This window comes from Vulpes lagopus, chromosome 15 (genome assembly GCF_018345385.1).
Source record: "Vulpes lagopus strain Blue_001 chromosome 15, ASM1834538v1, whole genome shotgun sequence".
Lineage (NCBI taxonomy): Eukaryota > Metazoa > Chordata > Mammalia > Carnivora > Canidae > Vulpes > Vulpes lagopus.
In genome coordinates this window covers 48,307,958-48,332,506 of record NC_054838.1, presented here as the reverse complement: position 1 = coordinate 48,332,506, position 24,549 = coordinate 48,307,958, and the positions used below count along the sequence as shown (strand labels likewise).

The window sequence follows — 24,549 nt, the reverse complement described above, 5'->3', positions numbered from 1 at the left end:
AAATATATACAGTTGTGGCTCCTTTGTGACTTGCACAATAAAAGAAGGAAACATTGTATATCTTTGCTAGAAACTGAAAAAACTAAGTTTTATAACTTTTCTCTAAGAAAGCACATTAAAAAAATAATAAAAAAGCTATTGAAAGGTATTTTCCTTTCGTGATCTCATATCCCCCCTGCAAAAAAAAAAAAAAAAAAAAGAGAGAGAGAGAGAAAGAAAGAACAAAATCAATCACTAATGTGGGTAATCATAATATGCAAAATGTTTGAAGGTAAAAGTTTTCTTTGTAAAAGTCTGGAAATTTTCAGGGGCAGAGAAAATGATGCATGGTTCTTTTTTGAGACCCCCCCCCCCTGTCTCAGCCACCAAATAATTAGACTGATTGGCATTTTTTGTTCCTTTGGAGAAGAAATTAACTGCATTTAACTAGGTATAAGCTCTAGATCCCTCTGCTTTATATTCTTGACCAACGTCAAGATTCTTGACTCATAGCCTTCCCATGGTATGATTTCTGCTTAGGATCTAAGAGTCACAGCTCAGAATATGTTGTCCCATCATTTTTAATTACCTTAGACAAAGAATCAAATTCAGGTAAAAAAAACTTGGAAGTCTTTTTGAGATATCGGCTGGTATGGCCTTTATGTTTTTACCATTGTTTTATAAAATTTACTTATTTTCCTAGCATTAAAAATAATAATGGGGGCACCTGGGTGGTTCAGTTGGTCAAGCATCTGCCTTTGGCTCAGGTCATGATCCCAAGGTCTTGGGATCACGCCTGCATCAAGCTCTCTGCTCAGCAGGGAGCCTGCTTCTCACTTTCCCTTAGCCTGCCACTCTCCCTACTTGTATTCTCTGTCAAAAAAATAAAATCTTTAAAAAATAATATTACAGTGAAAACAATAAATTCTGGGGTCAGCTTGTGTACCAAGTATAGGCAATTAGATGCATTCCTTTCCACATGTGGTTCTGTCCAAGTGCTTCTTATCCTTCAAATGAGAGATTCTGGAATCTAGCCACACAAGGAGGACTCAGAAGGATCACATGCCAGATTATCTTTGCCAAGAAACATTAGATTCCTTAATTAGGTATGCAGATAGCTGAAGGAAGTTTTTGGAATTATGCTATATTCATTCATTAAACAATTATACATGATGTGCCTACTATTTGCTAGGCTTTGCAATAGATGTTAAAGTTATAATGGTGAACATGATAGATACGGAACTTTCATGCAAATAGTTGGGCAATGACTTAAAGACATGACTTAGAGAAAGTACAGAGATAGGAACACCCAATTGAAGATCTGCGAGGCAGAAAACACTTCCTTAAGCAAGTAAACTTCATACTTGAAGAATGAATTGGAATTATCTAGGCAGAGATAAAAATCTTCAAAGAATAGTTAATGGCACTGGGAGTAAGAGAGAAAATGTATTTCAGGAGCCAGTGTTTCTTTGGCAAGAAGCCTGAAGAGGATCACAGGGGAGAGTATAAAATGCCTTAAAAATAATTTTAAAGATTTTGGATTTTTCCTACTTGTACTGAAAATCATTGAAGTGCTTTAAGCAGGAGTGTAATGTTTATATTTTATGTAGGATAGGGCTCTTCAAACTTTTTTTTTTAAGATAATCTGTATTCAGCAAGAAGAATGCACTAAAAAATAACACTATTAGGAGTAAGGAGAAACATCAGGAGCCAGACAAATCTACATGAAAGATGACTCTAGTGCAGAAAGGTAATGGAGTGGGAATAAGAAGTAAATATTTGAGATAGTTAAGGAGTAAGGGCAACTGGGTGGGTCTGTTGGTTAGGCGTCTGACTGTTGGTCAGTCAGGTTATGCTCTCAGGGTCCTGGGATCGAACCCTACAATGGGCATTGCCCTCAATAGGGAGTCTGCTTCTCTCCCTTCCTCCTTCCTCTCCCTAGCCCCAGGCTTGCATATTCTCTCTCTCTAAAACAATTTTTTTTTTTTTTAAAGATACTTAAGGGATGCCTGGGTGGCTCAGTGGTTGAGCATCTGCCTTCAGCCCAGGGCATCATCCTGGAGTCCCTGGATTGAGTCCCATATTGGGTTCCCTGCAGGGAGCCTGCTTCTCCCTCTGCCTGTGTCTCTGCCTCTCTCTCTCTCTCCCTGTCTCTCATGAATAAATAAATAAAGTCCTAAAAAAAAAAAAAAAGAACTTAAGAAATAGAACTATCAGAACTTGATACTAGATAGAGTTTGAATGAGGGAAAAAAAAAGGTGACCACATCAGTTTCTGGGCTTGTAGCTTGACTGTAATAAAAGGAGAGAATATGAACTGGGCTCTTATTATATGCCAGACACTATTCTAAGAACTTTGTATATTTACTTCATTGAGTTTATTTATTCTTCCCTCCCTCCCTCTTTCCCGTCATTCCCTCCTTTATATTGTGGTAAGAACACCTAACATCAGATCTACTCTCTTAACAAATTTTTAAGTTTCCAAAGCAATACTATTAAGTATCAGCACAGTGACATACAGCAAATCTCTAAAATTTAACCATTTTGCATAACAATTTATACACATTCAATAATAATCCCCATTTTTCTTCCTCCTCAGCCTCTGTCAACCACTGTTCTATTCCTTGCTTCTATATATTTATTTTATATGCCTCATTGTAAGTAGTATCATTCAGTATTTGTCCTTTTGTGATGCTTTTCACTTAGGATACTGTTCTCAAGTTTAATCTACATGGCAATGTACCCTTCCTTTTTAAGGCCAAATAATATTCCGTTATATGCATATACCACCATTTCCTCATCCATTTATTAATGTGCATTTAACAGTAGATATGCCATTTTATACTCCCACCCACAATGTATAAGGGTTTCAATTTCTTCACATTTTCACCAACACAAGTCCTCTTTTTTTTTATTTTTACAATGTTTTATATAATAGCCATTCTAATAGGGTAGTGTGATATCTCATTGTATTATTTGTGTTACAACAAAGATAAGCGATGTTAAGGATCTTTTCATGTTACTAATTTGCATGTCTTCTTTGGAGCAAAGGCTATTCAAATTCTTTGCCATTTTTAAATATTATTATTATTTGTTTTTTCTATCAAGTTAAGGAGTGCCTATATTTTTTGATATTAGCTCCTAATCAGATACATGATTTGCAAGTATTTTCTCACATTCTGTAGACTGCATTTTCATTTTATTATTTTCTTTACTGTGCAAAAGCTTTTTAGATTGATGTAGTCCTGCTTATTAACTTTGTTTTTATTGCTTGTGCTTTTAGTGTCATATCCAAGAAATCTTTCCCAGATCAACATCATGAAGATTTTCTCCTATGTTTTCTACTAAGAGTCTTACAATTTCAGGTATTACATTTAAGTCTTTGATTCATTTTATTTGAAATCAGGAAGTGTTATGCCTCCAACTTGGTTTTTCTTGGGATTGTTTTTGTTATTTGGAATCCCTCATAAATTTTAGAGTTTTATTCCCATTTCTAAAAAAAAAAAAAAGTCCTTGAAATTTTACTGAATCTGTAGAATGTTTTAGAATGTCTTCTAATGTATAAGACAAAATGTCTTCTTTTATTTCCTTCACAAATATTTCATAGTTTTCAGTGTACAAGTCTTTTATTTCTTTAATTAAGTTTATTCCAAGTATTTTCTTCTTTTTGGTGCTATTGCAAATGGGATTGTTTTTTTTTTTTTTTTGTTTTTGTTTTTGTTTTTTCCTCAAAGGGATTGTTTTTTTTTAATTTCCTTTTTAGATCGTTTGTTTTTATTGTGTAGAAATACAACTGATTTTTGTAGTTTGATTTTGTATACTGAAACTTTACTAAATGCATGTATTAGTTCTAACAATTGTTTTTTTGTGTGTGTGGAGTTTTTAGATTTTTTTAAGGATACAAAATCATCATCTGCAAACAGATAATTTTGCTTCTCCCTATGTGATTTAGATGACTTTTATTCATTTTTCTTGTCTATTGCTCTGAGAATTTCAGTATTATCTTGAATAGAAGTGGTAAGAGTGGGCATCCTTACTTTCTTCTTGATTTTGGAGGAAACGTTACAGTTTTTCACCATTGGGTAGGATGTTAGCTGTTGGTTTTTCATATATAGCTTTTAATATGTTAAAGTAATTCCCTTCAATTCCTAGTTTGTTGAGAGGTTTTTTTCATGAAAAGATATTGAATTTTGTCAAATGTTTTTTCTGTATCTAATGAGATGTGATTTTTATTCTTCATTCTGTTAATGGAGTGCATCTTAGTAATTGATTTTTATATGTTTGATCATCCTTGCATCCCAGAGGTAAATATCATTTAGTTATATAATTCTTTTATATAGTTATATAATTCTTTTAATATGCTTTTCAATTTGGTTTGTTAATATTTTATTGATGATTTTTGTATCTATCTTCATCAGGGATTTTGGTCTGTTGGTTTTCTTGTGTATCTGTGGCTGGCTTAGATATCAAATAGCGTAAGGCTGTCCTGATAAGAACTTGGGAGGGTTTACTCCTATTTAACCTTTTAGAAGAGTTTGAGAAGGATTTTCATTAATTCTACTATAAATATTTGATAAAATTCACTGCTGAAGCCATATGTCTGGGATTTTCTTTGTTTGGAGGATATTGATTACTGATTTAATCCCTTGGCTAGTTATTGACCTGTTCAGATATTCCATTTTTATTATTTAGTCTTTGTAGCCTCCATGTTTCTAGAAATTTATCCATTTCTTCTAGATTATACAATCTTTTAACATATAATTGTTCATAGTAGTCTCTACAGATCCTTTTATTTTTGTAGCATCAGTTTTATTTTTTTTATTTATTTTTATTTTTATTTTTTTATTTATTTATTGATTCATGATAGTCACACACAGAGAGAGAGAGAAAGAGAGGCAGAGACACAGGCAGAGGGAGAAGCAGGCTCCATGCACTGGGAGCCCGACGTGGGATTCGATCCCGGGTCTCCAGGATCGCGCCCTGGGCCAAAGGCAGGCGCTAAACCGCTGCGCCACCCAGGGATCCCTGTAGCATCAGTTTTAATGTTTTCTTTCATTTCCTATTTTATTAATATGAATCTTCTTTCTTATTTTCTGAGTCTTTTGGCTTGTCAATTTCATTTATCTTTTCAAAAAGCCAACCATTAGTTTTGTTTATTAATTTATTTTTCTGTTCTGTGTTTCATATATATTTGCCCTAATCTACAATTTCCTTCCTTCTGCTAATTTTGGGTTTAGTTCATACTTCTTCAAGTTTTTGAGCTGTGAAATTAGGTTGGTTACTTAACCTTTTTTTTTTTTTTTTTTTTTTTTTGGTTTGTAATGTATTTCTTATCATAAACTTCCATCCTAGTACTCCTTTTCTGCATCTCATAAGTGTGTTCATATGTTGTATTTTGTTTTTATTTATCTCAAGACATTTTCTAAGTTTTATTTTGAATATTTTCTTTGACCAATTGATTGTGTTTGGTGTGTTGTTTATTTTCCATTTATTTGTGATTTTTCCAGTTTTCCCTTCTGTTATTGCTAGTTTCATTCCACTGTGGTGGAGATGATACTAGGTATCATTTCAGTCTTAAGTATTTTAAGCATTGGCTTGTGGCCTACTACCTGATCTATCGTGGAGACGGTTCCATGTGTGCTTGGTAAGAATGTATATTCTCCCGCTGTTGGGTAGAATGTATATACGTATAGGACCAAATGGCCATTTGGTCTATTATATTGTTCACATCTGCTGTTTTCTTTTTGGTTTTCTGTCTGGATGTTCGTTATTGATAGTGGAGTACTGAAGTTTCCTATCTTTTATAAGATTTATTCTTTCTATTAGAAAGGAAGAGGGGCAGCTCGGGTGGCTCAGCGGTCTGGCGCACCTTCCGCCCAGGGCCTGATCCTGGAGATCCGGGATCGAGTCCCACGTCGGGCTCCCTGCATGGAGTCTGCTTCTCCCTCTGCCTGTCTCTCTCTCTCTCTCTGTCTTCCATGAATAAATAAATAAATAAATCTTAAAAAAGAAAAAGAAAGAAAGAGAGAAAAAGAGGGGTGGGGGATGGACAGATGGAGAAAGAGAATCTCAAGCAGATTCCTCACTGAACTTGGAACCTGATGTGGGGCTTGATCTCACAATCCTGAGATCATGACCTGAATGTAAATCAAGAATTGAACACTCAACCAACTGAGACGTCCAGGTGCCCCTTAAAGTTTTCTATTATTATTGTATTGTTTATTTCTCCTTTCAAATTTGCTTTTTGTATTTAAATGCCCTGATACTGGGTGCATATATATCTATAATTGCTGTATCTCTTTAAACTCTCAATTTGGATAAATATGTAATCATAATAAATCCATACTCTTGTGATAAATTCTCAGTAATAGTTATTACAAACAATACATTGCTAAGAGGAAACCTAAAGCTACTTAATACGTTTTATTTCCTAATTAAATTTAGAAAAGGATAAGAAACATACATTTTCTCTCTAGAACATTTCTAGTTGTTTTTGTTTGTAACCTTGACATTTTGAATCATTTCCCATTTTGGCTAGTGTTAAGGGATTAGACTAAAGTTGATAATAATACTTAAAATAGTTCAAGGTAGAATAAAATATAATTGCTTAATATATTTAAAAAAACTAAAATCAAATTAATATAATAACTAAGTTCCATTGCAGAAAAAAATAGCATTTAATGCACTCAAATAGATAACCTGATTTTCTGTACCTAATCATCCTACAATAACATTCTTAGAATGACTGTCTTCTCAGAATCTTCATTCCCCAAGTTCCTGAACCATTGTTTCAAGCAAAATCTCTGCTCTCTTGTGTATCTTTCCATCAATTAGTTAGAGATACAATAACATTGATCTTAGCAGCCACCAGAATTTTATGTAAACCTACTGTCTATACACTGGTGGAATGAAAAGTATAATAGATAAATAGCAATGCATTGGGGATCCTAGACCTAGTTTTGCAATTTTATGGGAGACTCTTGGCAGTTGTTTAATTTCTACCTAGGTCTTAATTTATTGAATGATTGTATTTGGGAAATGTGCCTTTTCTGGTTCTTGATTCATCTATGATTCTTGGACTATAACAACTATAGAGCTATTATTAACTGAGCTTTGACTTTGTTTGCAAATTTTTATTTGGAATCTTGTTTATTTTTCACAGAAGCCTAAGATGTATGTTTAATTTTGTATATTTTATGAGTAAGAAAACTGACGGAGAAAGGAGAACACTTTTACACTGTTAGTGGAAATGCAAACTGGTACAGCCACTCTGGAAAATTGTGGAGGTTTCTCAAAAAGTTAAAAATAGAAGTACCTTATGATTGAGTAATTGACTACTATGTTTTTACTCAAAGGATACAGAAATACTGATTCAAAGGGATATGTACACCCAGATGTTTATAGCAGTATTATTAACATAGCCAAATGTGGAAAGAGCCCAAGTATCCATCAACTGATAAAGGGATTATGAAGATGTGATACACACACACACACACACACACACATACACAATGGAATATTAGTCATAAAAGAGAATTGCCATTTGCCATTTGCAATGATGTGGATGCAGCTAGAAAGTATTATGCCAAATGAAATGTCAGTCAGAGAAAGACAAATACCATATGATTTCACTCATATGTGGAGTTTAAGAAACAAAACAAATGACATAAGGGGAAAAAAGAGAGCAGAAAACCATAAAGAGGTTCTTAACTATAGAGAACAAACTGAGGATTGCTAGAGGGGAGGTGGGGGGGATGGGTTAAATAGATGATGGTATTAAGGATGGCACTTGTGATAAGCACTGGATATTACATGTAAATGATGAATCATTAAATTCTACTCCTGAAACTAATATTACACTGTATATTAACTAACTGGAATTTAAATAAAAACTTGACAATACAAAAAAAGAGAAATTAAGCAATCCTCTATCAGCAAAGGAAAGAAAGATAACTCTAAAGCCATTATTTTTGTGCATTTCAAATATACATATTTATGTATATTATCTATGGCTCTTTAGGGTATTTATAAAGAAGAGATGGAGAGAAGTGGACAAATGAGATTTATGGAATACATGGCATGTTTGTATTTCACAGTAGATTATATGAATCTGTGTCATAATTTAATCTCTCAGGTGGTTAAAATACCATGCTGATGAGATAACATGTTAGTGAGAAGATTATGGCTTTCATGTACTCTTAGGATAGTAAATTCTGTTCTCTACTACAGCCATATTCTTTTTAAATGGGTAGTGCAAAAGTACACCAAACATGAAAACACATATTATTGATTATATTATTGAATTTATTAGTACAAATTAATTATATTTCTCCTTACCATAACCTCTATTAAAGTTCAAAGCAAGACCAGAACAATTAGTGAGGGTTTACACTTATTCAATTAATAATTAGGAGCACGATGTTTTGAATTAAAGTATAGAGTAAGCCTTAATACTCTATTTCTTAAAGATTTTATTTATTTATTCATGAGAGACACAGAGAGAGAGAGGCAGAGACATAGGCAGAAGGAGAAGCAGGCTCCCTGCAGAAAGCCTGGTGTGGAACTCAATCGTGGACCCCAGGGTCATGCCCTGAGCAAAGGCAGATGCTCAACTGCTGAGTCACCCAGGCATCCCTTCTCTATTTTTTTTAAGTAGGCAACATAAGCAGATATTGAACAATTATTTAACATACAATATTAGTCATTATTTTGTTGTAAAGATATAATGAAAGGGATGTGGATGTTTATTTCCAACCTTTACATGTTTAAAATTTACATGATTTATTAGAACATTTTTTAGTCCACAAAAGCAAAGAGGCACAAATAGTCAATGAATCATATAAAGGGTAGATTACTCCATAGTCTACCTCAGTTATGGAGAAACAGAGTTTCAAATTTGCCTTTCAGTGTCCCTTTTTTTTTTAAATTGTACCACATATGTACCTACATTTCAGTTGCATTTTTAAAAATATTGTATTAACTATCGACTCTAAAGTCACTGAGGCCCTTTTTAGTCAAGAAGAATCCAGCCCATATTGTAATTAAAACCAGAATACGGCACAAGCCTTTTTTGTTTGACTATTGTTTCCCTATACCCAGACCATTATAGTTCTTATGGCAATAGTTATGAAGCTATTAAAACTAATGGTGAAGTAGTATTTATCTATTTTGTATATATTTTCCTAAATATGTGACTCTTGGTACTTAAGATTTTGGCCTCTTGTTATCTTAATTGGTATATCAGATCTGATGCTGAAATGATGATATAAAATATTTAAATATTATCAACCAAAGTAAAAATGTTACTCTTCACTTATGGAATATTATTTCTAGAAAATAGTCTTTAAACTCATGGGAAGGTCATAATATGGAAGCATATTTCAGAATGATAAAACTGACAAAAAATCCCACATTTCACATCAATAGAAATGTTGTTATAGATTCAGAGTTTCTTTGGACTGTTAGGTCTCATGGCAATATATATTATTAGTAGAAATCCAGAGAGTGAATTTTCTACAATCCATTTTTAGTTTAAACTATGACAAGCTAAATGGTATCAGTGAGAGTGAAGTATATAGAATGCTAACATTCCTGGTTTAGAAAAAGCTTCAGAAATGGACTGTATGTTGGTGGGTAATTCATAAAGAATCAAAATATTGGATAATAGACAATTGAATTAAAATATACAATTTTAATAAAAAATTTCAGAGAGCCAGGGTAAAAGAAGACTTAACATGTAATTGGCAGGATTTTACATGTTGAATCTCTTAATGAAACCTATTAGTAACTTTATGTGGTAGATATTGTTATTTCTAGTTTACAGATATTGAAAATGAGATTCAAAGTGACAGGCACTGAGGGGGCATTTGACGGGATGAGCGCTGGGTGTTATTCTGTATGTTGTCAAATTGAACACCCATTAAAAATAAATTTATTATTAAAAAAAACAAAGTGGGTAACTCATCTGATATCATATAGCCACTAAATACTTGAATTGATATTTGAAATTAAGTATCTCAAACTCCCAAGCTGTTGTTTTGTCCTGCCACTTGGCACTGAAAAAAATCTGCTTCAACTATAGAAGATTTATAGGTTCTTATGAATTTAATCTGTGTGTGTGTTTAGAATTGTAGGAAATTAGATAACTACTTTTTTACCATTTCTGTTTTAAATTCTCTTGGAGGAAGGATTTAGTCAAAGAAATGTTCTATTATCTTTTTCTTGCTAGGATTTGGCCATAACATTTTTCTAATAAAGGTAAAGCATACTACATTCCATGTGGAGATTGTTTTATTTTTAACTTCTCAGTTTTATGAAGATGGTTAAGGTAGTCTTACTTTTGAGTAACTACAAATGACTGAGAAGGAAACAGCTAAAAATTGACAAAAATATGTGACAAAAATGGATCTCAAAATATTGGATATCAGGCTGTAAAAGATAATGATCCCTGAAATAAGTTAAATAAGCACTTGGAGCATATAACTAACTGACTGACTCAGTTTGCTCCCTGGGCAAAATTGGGAAGACTCAGGCAAAACTCAACTGCCTTCTCGAGCTGAGGACATGGGTCTGGAAGTCTGGGGAAGCTAAGGTAGCTAGAATTCATAGACTTTGGAGAGGAGAGCTTCACGGAGAAAATGTTAGGGATCCACAGAAGACCTTCCATGGGTATAGTTTAGTACTTATCAGCATATGTATATGAGGAAACTACTTACAGTTGGAAAAAGGCATCCTAAAAGGTTTGGAAGAAACAGTGTCCAGAATTTGCCCAGAACAGGAATAGTTTCTACCCTGATAGCCAGAGTGGACAATGTCATAATTTAGGAGCCATTTGCTAGTGCACTAAGACTTGCTTTAGTGGTGGGGGAAAAAAAGTACCTCTAAACTAATTGCTGCTCAGGTCTTTAAAAAAGCACAAAAGAAAATCCTGAGTGAATCATATTGTTTCCAAGTTGGTTGATCACATCTCAGAACAAAGATCAAAAATATAAAAATATACAACATCCAACAATGTAAAATTCAAATATCTGGCACCAATAAAAAATTCCAGATATGCAAAAAAATAAAAACTTATAACTCATAATAGGAACAAAATCAATGAACTGAAATGAACACAAAAAGAATACATATGATAGAATTATTAAACCAGAACATTAAGCAGTTATTTCAATTAGGATACATATATTCAAGTACTTAGAGAAAATATGCTATTTAGGGAGAAATAAAAGCTTGTGTGCATACAAAAATTTGTAAACAAATGTTCAGAAAGTTTAATTGGTAATAGATGAAACTTGGGAGCAACTGAAATGTCTATCAACAGATGAATACATGAACACATTTTGATACAGTCATAAAATAGAATACCACTCAGCAGTATCAAGGAGTGAACTACTGACATACCCAACAACTTGTGTGAAACTCATAATGATTATTCTAAGTAACATAAGTCAGAAAAAGAAAGTGTATATTGTGTTATTGGTTAAATAGGACTTTAGAAAAATGCAAACTAATCTATAGCAACAGAACACAAATCAGATCAGTGGTTTCCTGTGGTTAGGAATGCATAGATAGGAAGAAGGGAAATAGTACAAATGTACATGCAGAAATTACTATAGGTATGTTCATATTATGGCTATGTGAAGGTTCATGGACATATACATGTTAAAATGTATCACATTGCATACTTTAAACATTTTGTCACATGCCAGTTATATCCTTAATCAAGCTTTTAAGAAGCAGTCTGAAGAAATGCTTGGGAAGTACATTTAATTTACCTAATTGGGTTTCTGACTTAATATATTTTATTTTATCTACACATTTAAATCACTGAAAGTGTGTTAGAATATGAATTCTTAAGTATGCTTCAAGTAAAAAATGTTCTTGTTGAAAAAAAATAAAAAATATGTATTTTTTCCATTATACTCCCCTAACTCAAAAATGAAAACAAAACAAAAAAACTAAGGTGGTATCTACTTTATGCTTAATGTCTTTAGATACTACTTTTTATGTTTCCTCTATTTTCTCTTATTTATGACATACAGTCAACAAAATGGGGTCAGAGACTCCAGAAATGATTAAGAGAATGGGCAGAAGGATTATTCTGGACTCCTTTATATTTCAATCCCCAATTTTAAAAGATGTTTATTTGTGGAATCTTACAGATGACATGGCTGGAAGTAACAGAGACTGTTGATGCTACAAAAAATGTGTTGATTTAATGCAATAAAATATGCAGTCAACAACCATCTTTCTAATAGCTTTTGAATGCTATAGGGGATATATTTTATTTATTAACTCAGATTTTTTTTTTTTAATTTTTTATTATTTATTCATGATAGTCACACACAGAGAGAGAGAGAGGCAGAGACACAGGCAGAGGGAGAAGCAGGCTCCATGCACCGGGAGCCCGACGTGGGATTTGATCCCGGGTCTCCAGGATCGCGCCCTGGGCCAAAGGCACGCGCCGAACCGCTGCGCCACCCAGGGATCCCTATTAACTCAGATTTTAAAAATTAAACTGCATATAAATGGAGGAGGAACATGTCATTGACTTGATCATTATGTTAAGGTTGAACCTATGCTACTTTAGCTTTAATTCACTCTAATTCATCAGATCTAAGCTATCTCTGATTATAAAAGGCAACATTATTTTAAGAATTGCTAAGAAAGTGCTTGCTTCGGCAGCACATATACTAAAATTGGAATGGTACAGAGAAGATTAGCATGGCCCCTGCGCAAGGATGACATGCAAATTCGTGAAGCATTCCATATTTTTTGAGCACTGGGTATTATTCTGTATGTTGGTAAATTGAACACCAATAAAAATAAATTTATTTAAAAAAAAGTAAAAAAAAGAATTGCTAAGAAAGAAAACATTGCCAATTAAACTACAACATACCAACAATTGTAATATAAATCTGGATTACATAGATTCTTTTAAAAATTGTATGCTTTGGGTTGTATATTTATACTTTCTCTCAGTAGAGTGTGGCTAAGTGTAATGGAATTACATGAAGGTGGAGATTAGAAGATATTCCTCCCCTATGTATCTGTGTAAGAAACACTGATATGCGTTTTTCTTTCAGAAATGTTGAAAGGGCTACATTTCTCTGTAGGAATGTATAAAACAAATGACCTGATTCATAATGTGCTTTCCTTTAAGAAAATGGCCATAAATAAGATATTCTAAAAGTTGTAACCATATTGATTCAATCCCCAAAAGAAAATAAGGTAACAGAAATGACCAAAAGTACTTATTATTTGCCTTTTGTACTATGACAGCAGCTGACACATATCACCATTGACTATCACTTTTGTAGCTATTGGATATCAGGGTATCAGCTAAATTATTCTTCACACTAAAAATATTATTATAAAGACTTGACATGAAACTGTTCTGCACCATATAGCCACCAATAAAAACAATGACAGATGAAGGTAGGTGTTGCTATATTGCAAATGAAAAAAAAAATAAAGAAAAAACAAGATGGCAAGTGTTTAATTTATGTCTTAACATTTTCTTTCTTGAGATATCCTTTCTGTGGACTTAATACTTTATTCACATACATATACATACAGGCACACATTTCACTTGTACAGAAAAACATTGAACTTAATTACACTAAATGTTAACATATACAAATGACTCTACCACTGAAAATCAAGCACACAGCTAAGAACAATTAATGCAAAAAGCATCAAACAAAAAAAATAAAAAAGAAAAAGAAACCCTTTACTTCCCTGTCACATGAAATAGAAAATGTTTATATAGAATGAAGAATCATAAAATGATTTGTCTAAGGCAACAATGCATGAGATATAAGACAATTCTGATTATACATTATATGTGCAGATACCTTTCATTTAATTGCATATTTTAAAAAGTTCTTTAGATTCAGAACATAGAAGTGAAGAATGTGAAATTGTAATGCTTTCACGTCACAGTAAGTTGTTTTACAATAAGTGTTATTGCAGGGATAAATAAAAGCTAGCTAATGTTAACTGTAAGTAAAGGCATAGGACATGGTTTTGAGATGGTTCAATTAACATCCTTATCCCTATGACTTCACCCTCCACCCTCTTTTTTTATTTTCTTAAGATTGATTGATTGATTGATTATAAGCAGGGGGACAGGCAGAAGGAAAGGAAGAGAGAGAATCTCAAGTAGACTCCACGCTAAGTGTAGAACTCAACATGGACTCAATCCCATGACCCTGAGATCATGATCTGAGCCAAAATCAAAAGTCAGATGTGAAAAAAAAAAAAGTCAGATGTGTAACTGAGCCAATTAGTTGTCCTCACTTATCTTATCTTAATGGCATCTATTTCCAAGTTTTATTGTGCCCTGAGAGAGATATTCTAAAGACAAAGATGGAATTATGTCTCTGGTTAGTTATTTGGTAAGAACATTAGTGTGAACAAATGAGCTTTAAAATGGGGTCTTCTGTGTCTTGGTGTCATGGAAATCAAAAATATAAGGGAAAGTTTTTTCCTATATGAAATATTAGACAAAGACTAAAGTCATAGAGATACAATGCACCCTCCAAACTTCAGAGTAAATTCTAAATTGAGAAGAATAAGACACACAAGAATTGATGGGATTAGATATTCATAGACATATTTCTTGACACCACACTGTAGAAAGTAATTTCTGGAAATGAGATTACTGAGGCTAAGGTCCTTTCCTAAAAACCCAAAGGAAACCACCAATTTAAATATTTAATTAATAAAATAAAAATTTTGCCTAGAAATTGTTATACATTGTTATGAGGTTGTTAATACTAATAGCTTTTGTTTTATAAAAGCTTTTTATTTTTTAATTGGAAAAGCATATCAGAAAACTAGATAGTAATATGAGTAATAAGAAAATTAGTTTCTCCTTAACACTGTCCAGAGATGTTTTTAATCATATTGGCAGGTGCATATATACAGATATATTTTGAGAAGAAAAAGACAATCCTTCAGTTTATAGTGGCTTAATAGTTATGGTCCTTTGAGAAGTCCATTCTCTTTGTTCTAACTCTGCTTAGAGGCCATCAACTTTGTAGTCATGTTTCTATTGAGGGCATTGTTTATTTCTATAAATAACTAGACCTGGTTACTAGTTAATTATCACAGCTTCTTTTCTGATTTATCAGAATGACTTTGGTGGGAAACTCCAATCATCTAGGACCCATTTATCAAATGTAAAAATTGTATTTCTGAAATTTGGACATATAGGGACATACACTACTGCATCAGACTTCATCAAGGTGAAGCCATCCTCTGGTGTGCAGCTAAATAGGACCACTTTGTTTTTAGTTTTACGATCTAAGTGCCTACGCATATGTGATCTCAGGCTCAGAATTCTTTAATATGTTACTTCATTTCTCCTTCCCCATGAGCTTATACGCATACCTATTATATTGATGAATGATTTAATTCCTTGCCATCAACTTGTCTTCTATGTCACCCACTCTTTCTTCCACCTCATTAACCCTAGCAGTTAGGACATCTAGTTTGGTTTGCATCTCATTTAATTGATTTTTAATTCCAGCCTGATTAGATCTAAATTCTGCAGTAACAAAGTCTCTAGAGTCCTTTATGCTTTTTGCCAGGGCCACCAGTAGCTTTATAATTGTGCTTCTGAATTGAATTTCTGACATTGAATTGAAATCCAAATTCTGTAACCCTGTGGCAGAGAGTACTGTTTCTGCTTCTTTCTGTTGTGGTGAGTTCTTCCTTCTAGTCATTTTGTTCAGTGTAGAGTGGCTGTATGAGCAGGCTGAGTAAAGAATATCAACCACGACCTAAGTAAATTTCCCCCTAGATGATTCTTGCTAGAAGCAAAAACTTTTCTCTCTGTAGTATTCCGACTGTTCATAGGTATTCAGGATGTTTTGAAAGTTATTTAGGTAAGTTGGTGGGACCAGGGGAGTTGAGGACTCCTACTCTTCCTGAATGATTTAATTCAATGAATGTTCACTTTGTACCAACTAAATGGGAATGGAATTAAGACATTTGTGATTAACATATGATGATGAAAAGGAAGAAAAAGTTAAAGAAAATTTAAGAGTTTATACTTTGAGTAACTGCCTCAGAGGTCACCTCCAGTGACAATGAAAACTACTTATGTAGGTAGATGAGGGATGGGTGTGGTAGCTGTATAAGAGTTGGGGTTCTAGGAACATGGTCTGAACCAACACATTGTGGAACAAGGGACTGAAGAATCTTTAAATGGAATAAACTAAGAGTTGAAGTTGGAATCAACAACCAAAATAAAAGTCCAAAAGAAGTATTAGGCTGAATGAGATAGACAGTGATATGAAAACTAAGGAGTAAAGTCCTGGGAACTGTAGGAAACAGAATTATAAAATGCCTATATCAGAGCTTGATAAAAAGCAGAACTTGGAGAAATTCTCAAGACTGGTGGAACATCAATACAGTAATTTTTTTCAAGGACATCTCTAGTCTAATTTGTAGGGAAGAAATGAACTTGGGGGATTTTTATTTTGTTTTTTATTTTTTTAAGATTTTATTTATTCATGACAGACACACAGAGAGAGGCAGAGGCATAGGCAGAGGGAGAAGCAGGCTCCATGCAGGGAGCCTGATGCAGGACTCCATCCCAGAACCCCAGGATCACAACCTGAGCCAAAGGCAGAGGCTCAACCATGGAGCCACCCAGTGTCCCTTGAAAGATTTTTAAGTGGCTGAGAGTTTGGGATAGAAGGTTTGAGAGAGGACAATGATGATGCTTAAGGGGGAATACTTGGCTACTAATGTTAGGGAGAGGAAAGTGTCAAGGAAGGAATATCATATTAGAAAAATAATACATGTTTATGATGTATTCAAATTTTCAGTTACTGAAATGAAAAATGCAAAATTTAAAAACATAAATACTAATGGCATGCTTTTAGCAATGCCTGGTATCTGAATCTCCAACTTAGTATCAAATCATTCTGAGCTTTGCATTTGAAAACATCTTTATATTCTAAATTCATCTTTACCTACTAGACAAATTTTGATGCTACTCTTGGTCAAACAATTCCAATATGGTAAGAATAAACATATACCAGATAGGCTTAGTCCATACATAGTACAATGAATAGGTAAGACACGTGCCCCTTTTTTAGAATCTATATACTGGCTACCTTTAAAAATTAAGATTCTCATGAAACATATCAACCAGAATGAGACCTCAAAAAAGGAGATTCCAGCACATTTGCTCTTATATAAATACACTTTAAAATCAGTAATATGGGTGTTAAATTACTATTTGAAGAGAAAATCATTGGACAAAAAATTTAAATTTCTAGTAGAATATTAAGTGGGAATTTGTAGGTGATTGATTACATAAAATTTATAGAAATCCACACTAGACGAGTTCAAAATAAGGACAATGAAGTCAGAAGAATAAAGAATTTGCCTAAATTTACTACTGTTTTTAATCCATTGAGGAGACATGCCAGAGATGTAGTTAAAATTTAACTGAGATATCAAATCATCTAGTATGAGATAGAATGTCAGTTTTGAGTATACTGAGATTTGGGGTAACTTTTTAATTTTTTTTTCTGCTTTTGCTACACTAAAGGCTCTCTCAGATATCAAGATTATGTATCTGGTGAATTTTGTGGGGTGTGGGATAGGAGTTGCAAACCTCTGATGGATATACCAATTCTTTATAATCTCTTTATGAATGTTATCATCCAAACAGTTTATTAATCCCACAATCAACATTCAGTAGAAGAGGTTATTCTATGAAAACCCCAGGGAGATTCATTCAAAATTAAGCTGTTGGATAACTCTAAACTATTCCAAGTAAAAATCTCAGTCATTTTGGGATTGTCTTCTGCTTTATGCCATTGGTGGCTTGTCCTGCATACTAATGTTCTTTACTCTTGAGCATTGAAATACTTAATTTGCTATGATAAAGCCAGAATTACTTATACCAACTGAAAATTGGCATGGTAAATTTAGAAGAGTATTTAGTTTCAGAAGCTGGTTCTGCCTCTCTTGCTTGCTGTGTGAGACCCTGCACAAATATGTAGCTTTCTCTGGTGAGGCAAATTGGTCCTACCTTCTTCCTGGAAAAGGTAGAACTTATGATGCTACCTAACTCTGACTCCGAATGTGAATAATTCTGCAAATTATTGGTCCTGTTTACCCAGAGATAGTGGACACCTTTGAATGCAAAAGCAAATAAGTAAGTAAAATACATAGTTGGCATTATGGAAGGGCATTGGAAATATGAAGAGCACCAAGTGAAGAAGCACAAAGCATTAGCTTGGCTTTGCTGGTCAAGCCCTTTCCTGTGGAGTCTCAGTTTTCCATTTACAAATTCATATTGGGCTGTATGACCTATTCATTTGGGTACTTTCTGAAATGAGGATGCATCCTTGGTCTCAACAATATGGAAGCAACCAATAGCTCAGAAAGGTGATTTTCTTCACCCCATAATGTACTACTTCCCTGTGATATCTAAATATTTATTGATTCCTAGACCCAGGACTAATTCTCATCCCTAGATCTTCTATTAATCTAATGATTAAGTAATTTGATTTGAGTTTGATAGGCAAATACCAACAGCTCCAATTTATTTTTAATTCCTAAACCCCCTAGTGACTGGCAGTTCCAAATAAACAGCATTAATAAATCATCAACCTGTAACTGAAGAGTAGATTCTTTCAGGAACATTTACCAGTTGCAGACCATGGGAAGTCTCAGAGGAATATTTGTCATTCTCACAGTTACAGTGGGACATAAGAGCAGCCATTTGAGACAACTTGGCTAAAGACTAAGAAAAAGGAAACATAAACTACAGCAAAAAGAACTTTATGGATTGATAACTGGTGCTTTCTTTATTTGCAATAAACATGCAAAAAGAGAAAAACTACTTAATGTTCTGGTTTCTTAATAAATATTTGATGGAGTGTAACAAAAGATCGTTTGTAAATGCTATCTGAATGGGGAAATTGAATGCATTCTTCCCTCCCACTTCGGCACCAGGTTTCAGATGAGCTTGGAAAGGTCACCCACGTAATTATTACAGTAACTGGTTCAAGGCACAGTTTTGAGCACAGTTGATCTGATTGTGTGTTAATGGCTGCAAAAGCAAGATAAGGGACATGTAAAGTCAAAAAAAATAAAAGATCTGTCTATGACACTATTAGCTTGCAGGATTGTCATAGTAGATAAACTAAATTTGCTTTATGGCATATGGCTTTTTCATTACAGAATAACCCCTGTTTGCCCTTGTACCCAGGGCCATTTAAGCATCAATGACCAAGTTTTGCTCCTTTGTTGTTGGTAGCCATGTGACATATCTAGTGATCTTTTTGGGGTCTGCAAAAGGTCACATGGTAAAATGAAATCTGTCAGAAAACCATAGCTAATGTGATATGGTCAGAATTTTCAGGGCCAAGACATGTGAAAGGCGTCTAGAGACTTCTGTCTTACCAAACTAAGGCACTAACATACTTCCTATTACAAAAGATTGGCCATTCTCATACCTGAATTAAATTCATTAAATATAGTAGCACCTACCGCATGTAAAAATACTCTAGGGATCAAAAAATTGTAAAGAATTAAAAGAGGACAGATATACACAGCTGACCCAAGGGGGCACTCTGACCAGTGAAACATGAGTGGTCATATAGTTCCAAAGGTAAGAGATCTCAAGTAGAGAAGGCAGGACTTAGCAGAGAAGTGGCTTTTGCCCTAAAATGTGAAGACTAACTAGGATTGTGAGGGCAGGATATTTTAGACTGACAGAACTGAGTCACAGGGCCAGAGAAGTAGAAAAATACCTGTGGATGAGGTATAGAAAGAAGTGTGGTTAAAAGATTGAGATAAGTTTGAGGGCACCTGGGTGGTTCAGTCGGTTAAGCATCTGCCTTTAGCTTAGGCCACGATCTCCCAGTACTGGGATCAAACCTCCCATCAAGCTCTCTGCTCAGCGGGGTGTCTGCTTCTCCCTCACCCCCTGCCCCTCCCTTACTCATACTCTCTCATTCCCTCTCTCTTTCTTTCTCCCTCTAAATAAATAAATAAAAATGTTGAAAAAAAAGAGTTAGAGATAAGTTGGAAAATATAAAGTGGAACCTGTGTCAGTTCCACCCTTCTTACTCTGTTTTGTGTTGTAAGGGCTGATGAGGAACACCAGATGGGAACCTCTGAGCTTCCAATTTTAAGTAATTCCAGCTTTTCTTGTTTTTCCCCAGAGCCCTAAAGATAATAGCTGCTTTCTAAGTTACTAACTCTCCAAACTTTAAAGTTCTCATTTTACTCCATATTACCTAGTTAATAAGTTAAATAAAGTGGACTTAAGAACTGAGCACAAACAGTTGAAAATATTATCAACTTTCAATTACATTTAGAGAAGATCTTTGAAATGAAATATTTTCTAGGGCCCTAAAGGATCCCTTACTTGAATTGCCCTTTGACAGATAGTCTTATCTCTCATTTTCTTTCAAGAGCATTGTGTTCAGTGTTTAAAGCAGACCTGGTAAATATCAGACATCTCTTCTCCCCTAACTAAAGTCTCTGGGCTGAATGCTGAACAAGAAAAGAAAAGGCTCTTCATTTCTATTTCCTGCATATACCACTTTAAAATGTTATATAATAATGTAGTTAACAAAAGGAAGCTATTTAAGGCTGCCTAGCTTCTACTCTTAATATTTACCCTGAGAAGGTAGTTGAATGGTCAGTAAAAGAGAATGTCTACAATTTTCATTTCCAACCCTGCCTGACCTAGACCGTTTCTCCCTTTTCAGGACACATTACATCTAGCTTATTGGATATTATATCCTTAGAGAAGTATAGGGAAAGAGCCTCTACTACCTCTGCTAGTAACTCATTCTCCATGTTAGTGCAAATTCTGGCATTTAAGAATTTTTTAACTGCAGGATAGATGAAGACCTTTGGCATCAAGCCAAAACACATTATTTTTGTATTTATCAGAACTTAACTGATTACTCAGGACATTTTCAGACATATTTGACACCACAATATGGGAAAATGGTGAAAAATAAGACTTTTAAGCTATGATTTAATCATGTGCACTTAATATCTTTGGGTTTAGAAGGCTTCCTCGATATTAACTCAAGTACCTCCTAGATGAATTTTAAGTTCTTAAAATATATATCTTATAGGCATAATTTGCTTAAAAATGGACTACATGACTATTTTGTTTTTAGTCTATTATGATCATGCTTCTACTTAGATTGTTTTTTTAAAGATTTATTTATCTATTTTAGAGAAAGAGCATGAGCAGGAGAGGCAGAGAGAGAGACAATCTCAAGCACACTCCATGCTGAGTGTGAAGTCCAATGCAGACCTCAATCTCACTACCCTGAGATCACAACCTAAGCAGAAACCAAGAGTTGGAAGTAACTTAATCCAGGCACTCCACGTTTACTTAGATTTAAATAGATTTGCACATGCATGTTATTCCAAGCAGTTTTGAAATTTAAAAAAAAAAATGCTGTTTAACTATGTTTATGCCCTAAGCCTATTCTTACTTGCTGAATTTTTCATATTTACTAATATTTTCCTTACCTGTAAGCTAAACTTACTTTAAGCATATTTATATAGCATGTTTTATCTCCAAGTGCTTTATAGCTAGGTTGTGGGAGCTAGCTCACTACAACTGAAGTTAAATGATTAGTAACTTTGATAGAGATGCATTTATGCAAATTATAATTATAGAGTCTAGAAAGGACCCTGAGGTCTTATCACCCTCAAAACAACAACAACAACACCCTGTTTAAATCATAATACTCTAATCAAATATAATCAAAATCTCACTCCTGCATCTACAACTCAATACTCATAAACATCATTGACAAGTGATTATATATCATAGAATTTAAGCCCTCAGAAATAGAATCATTAAGTATAGCAGTCATTATAGTGTGATATAAATCATCTCTCTGATTTGGGGAATGATTACATGCTGTACATATCGACAGCTGGTGCTATCATGTTAGCATTCTTTTAGGGGATTTTAAAGTAATCAGTTGGTTCACTGCAACTATTATCTTTATGATTTTAATACTGTTGTCTCACTATATCTTATCAGAATCTATACTTTGCATGAGGAGCAGCTAGCACCCTATCTTTTTATCCACTTTTTATTTATATCATTGCTGAATGAAATGTAATAATGACATTGGAAATTTAAGACAGGTTGGCAAAGATGTAAAACTCTTATTTAAAGAAGTTTCCTTTATGTTAAAATGGTAAAACTATATACATTATTATTCATAGAAATCACTACAAAGATCATTATAATTGGTTACTCCATCAGTTCCCATTTGACCACCCTCTAGTTTTTTAATGAATAGCCACCAAGGAGCTTCAGGGAAAATGAAATCAAGCAAAGTAAGTAATCCAAAAATAATATATGCCATATTTTAATAAACAATTGTATCTAATTATGGAAGAATATGCACTTACTTGCCAAGTGCAAAGCATTCCATCTTAACAGTTGTTCCCTTAGCAGCTGTAACCGTGAAAGGAAAATGGACCTCGATTTTCGGCTCATACTCTCCCATCACACCTGGGAAATAAAGAATATTCTTTAAGCATAGAATGAATGTCACAGTTTTCTTCCAATTCTGGAAATGACACATTGTGGTTTGGTAGTTAATGTCTGTTTGATGACTGCTAAGTTTTTGATGCACTAAAGTAAGTATACTTAGACTCAATCTGAAACCTAGCCTTCCTTTAAGGATTAGATTGCATGTATGTTCAGTACCATTTTAAATAATAATTACTGAAAATGTTAGTCAACACTGCTAGTTTTGTTACTGATTATATCCCAGGGGAAACAAATAAATATCAACATTTCCCATGGTAAATAATTGTGTTTTCTTTCTAAAGAAGTAAAAAGAAAAAAAAAAGAAGTAAAAAGTTTCTGTATCATTGTCATATGAATTAATATTTATTCATAAGTCAAGATACATTTATTAAATATCTATAATATTCAAACATTTTGTTGGGCATTATGGGAGTTATAAGGATAAATCAGCCATTAACTGTGCTCTCAAGCACTCAGCAAATGTATTCTTAGAGAAAGAAACAACATATGCCCAAAATTGTAAATGAAGATAGGAAGTGATGAGTGCCATGAACAAGATATTCTTAAAGTATTCTGTACATTTGAGGCACTTACAGAAATAGTGAGGATTTGAATAAGGAGGAAAAAAAGAGAAAAAAGTAAATGAAGCTGTAAGAATAAACACAAAATGAGAGGAAACCATTAGAAATAGGAATATCAACTTTTCTGTCATATGGGTATGTGAAGAGAAATGATACTAGGCAAGTTTGGAAATATAAATGGAGTACAAAAAACAGAGGGACTTGATTATAAGAGTAAGACATTCAGACTTTAATCTGTAAATAATTTGGAACACTGAAGTTTCGAACAGGGGACTAGTATTTTCCTGAGATGTATATATTGAAATTGGAGCAGAGACCAGTAAATCAATTACATTTTTTCAATAATGCAAAGTAGAAGGAATAAAAGCCCAGATTTGAATAATGGTGGTAAAAGAGAAGAAAAGGTACTAGATTTAAAAAAAAGGAAAAGAAAACAAAGAATATTTGACATTGGCATACAATGGGGAGTTCTGGGGACAAGGGTATGGGCCTCTTCAATAATGATGTGAAGGTTTCTAGCTCTGGGTGCTGGGTGATGTGAACGAAGGGAAAAAGAACACATCTACAGTAGAAAAGTGATGACTTTCATTTTAGGAGTACTGAGTTTGATATCTATAAGATAACCAGAGAAAGAATCTGACCAGAAAGCACAATGAGATGATGAAGCTCTAAATGCTTTCTGCACAAGCTGATAGACTGTGTCCTCATTTAGAGGTGGCAGCTGAAGCTATGAGATTGGATACGGCTTTCACCTATCAAAAGACTTAGCCGAGGCCTGGTGAATTCCAATGCTAGTTCCCTCACTAGGTTACCAGGAGCTAATTTCCTCCCCCAAATGTTAGGAGATTGCTGTGTATAAAGTACCACAGAGGACACGGATGTAATTTAGCACAGATGTTTCTCTGAGCAGCTTGTGTGTGTTTGGAGATGTCTATGCTTATGGGCGTATGTGCATGTTTAGATAAGGTCTGTGTGTAATCCACATATATGACCTTCATATATGTGTGTGAGATGAGAAAGGAGAGCAGGGGAAGAAATCTAGATACAGTAAGTAAAATGGTATAAGATGTAAAGGAAAGATGCACTGGATATTCAAAGGGAGGAAAGGTGACCTCTGGCAAAGAAAACCTTTATGTGTTCATTTGTTATCTATCTACCTACCTACCTACCTACCTATCTACTATTAATTTGATATGCGCCTTGAGGAATGAATGTGGCCAACTTTAGGTGAAAAGTGTTTAAGTTCACTGAGAACAGGAAGATTATATTTGCTTTATTTTATTATTTTTTGCAAAACAATTTAGACAAAATATCGCTGATATTTGCATCAAAGAGATTGAGATTCTGGACATGGTTCTGCTAATAATTTAGACTGTTCTTTTCAGATAAGTCAGTGACTTCTGTTTTGCATTTTTTTAGTCTATTTTCC

The 24,549-nt window shown here is 33.9% G+C and overlaps 1 protein-coding gene and 1 non-coding gene across 2 annotated transcripts in view; one reads left to right on the top strand and one right to left on the bottom strand.

The window, feature by feature from the left end:
- The window catches only part of CNTN5 (contactin 5), a 497,758-nt gene that overhangs the window by 293,413 nt on the left and 179,796 nt on the right, over positions 1 to 24,549 (bottom strand). Inside the window, exon 7 of the mRNA XM_041729931.1 lies at positions 22,416 to 22,518. Within this exon, the coding sequence (XP_041585865.1) occupies positions 22,416 to 22,518 (103 nt within the window). The remainder of the gene's footprint in view (positions 1 to 22,415; positions 22,519 to 24,549) is intronic.
- Positions 12,647 to 12,753, top strand: LOC121476708. Its single transcript, XR_005983998.1, has one exon. It is a non-coding gene; the product is annotated as a U6 spliceosomal RNA (small nuclear RNA).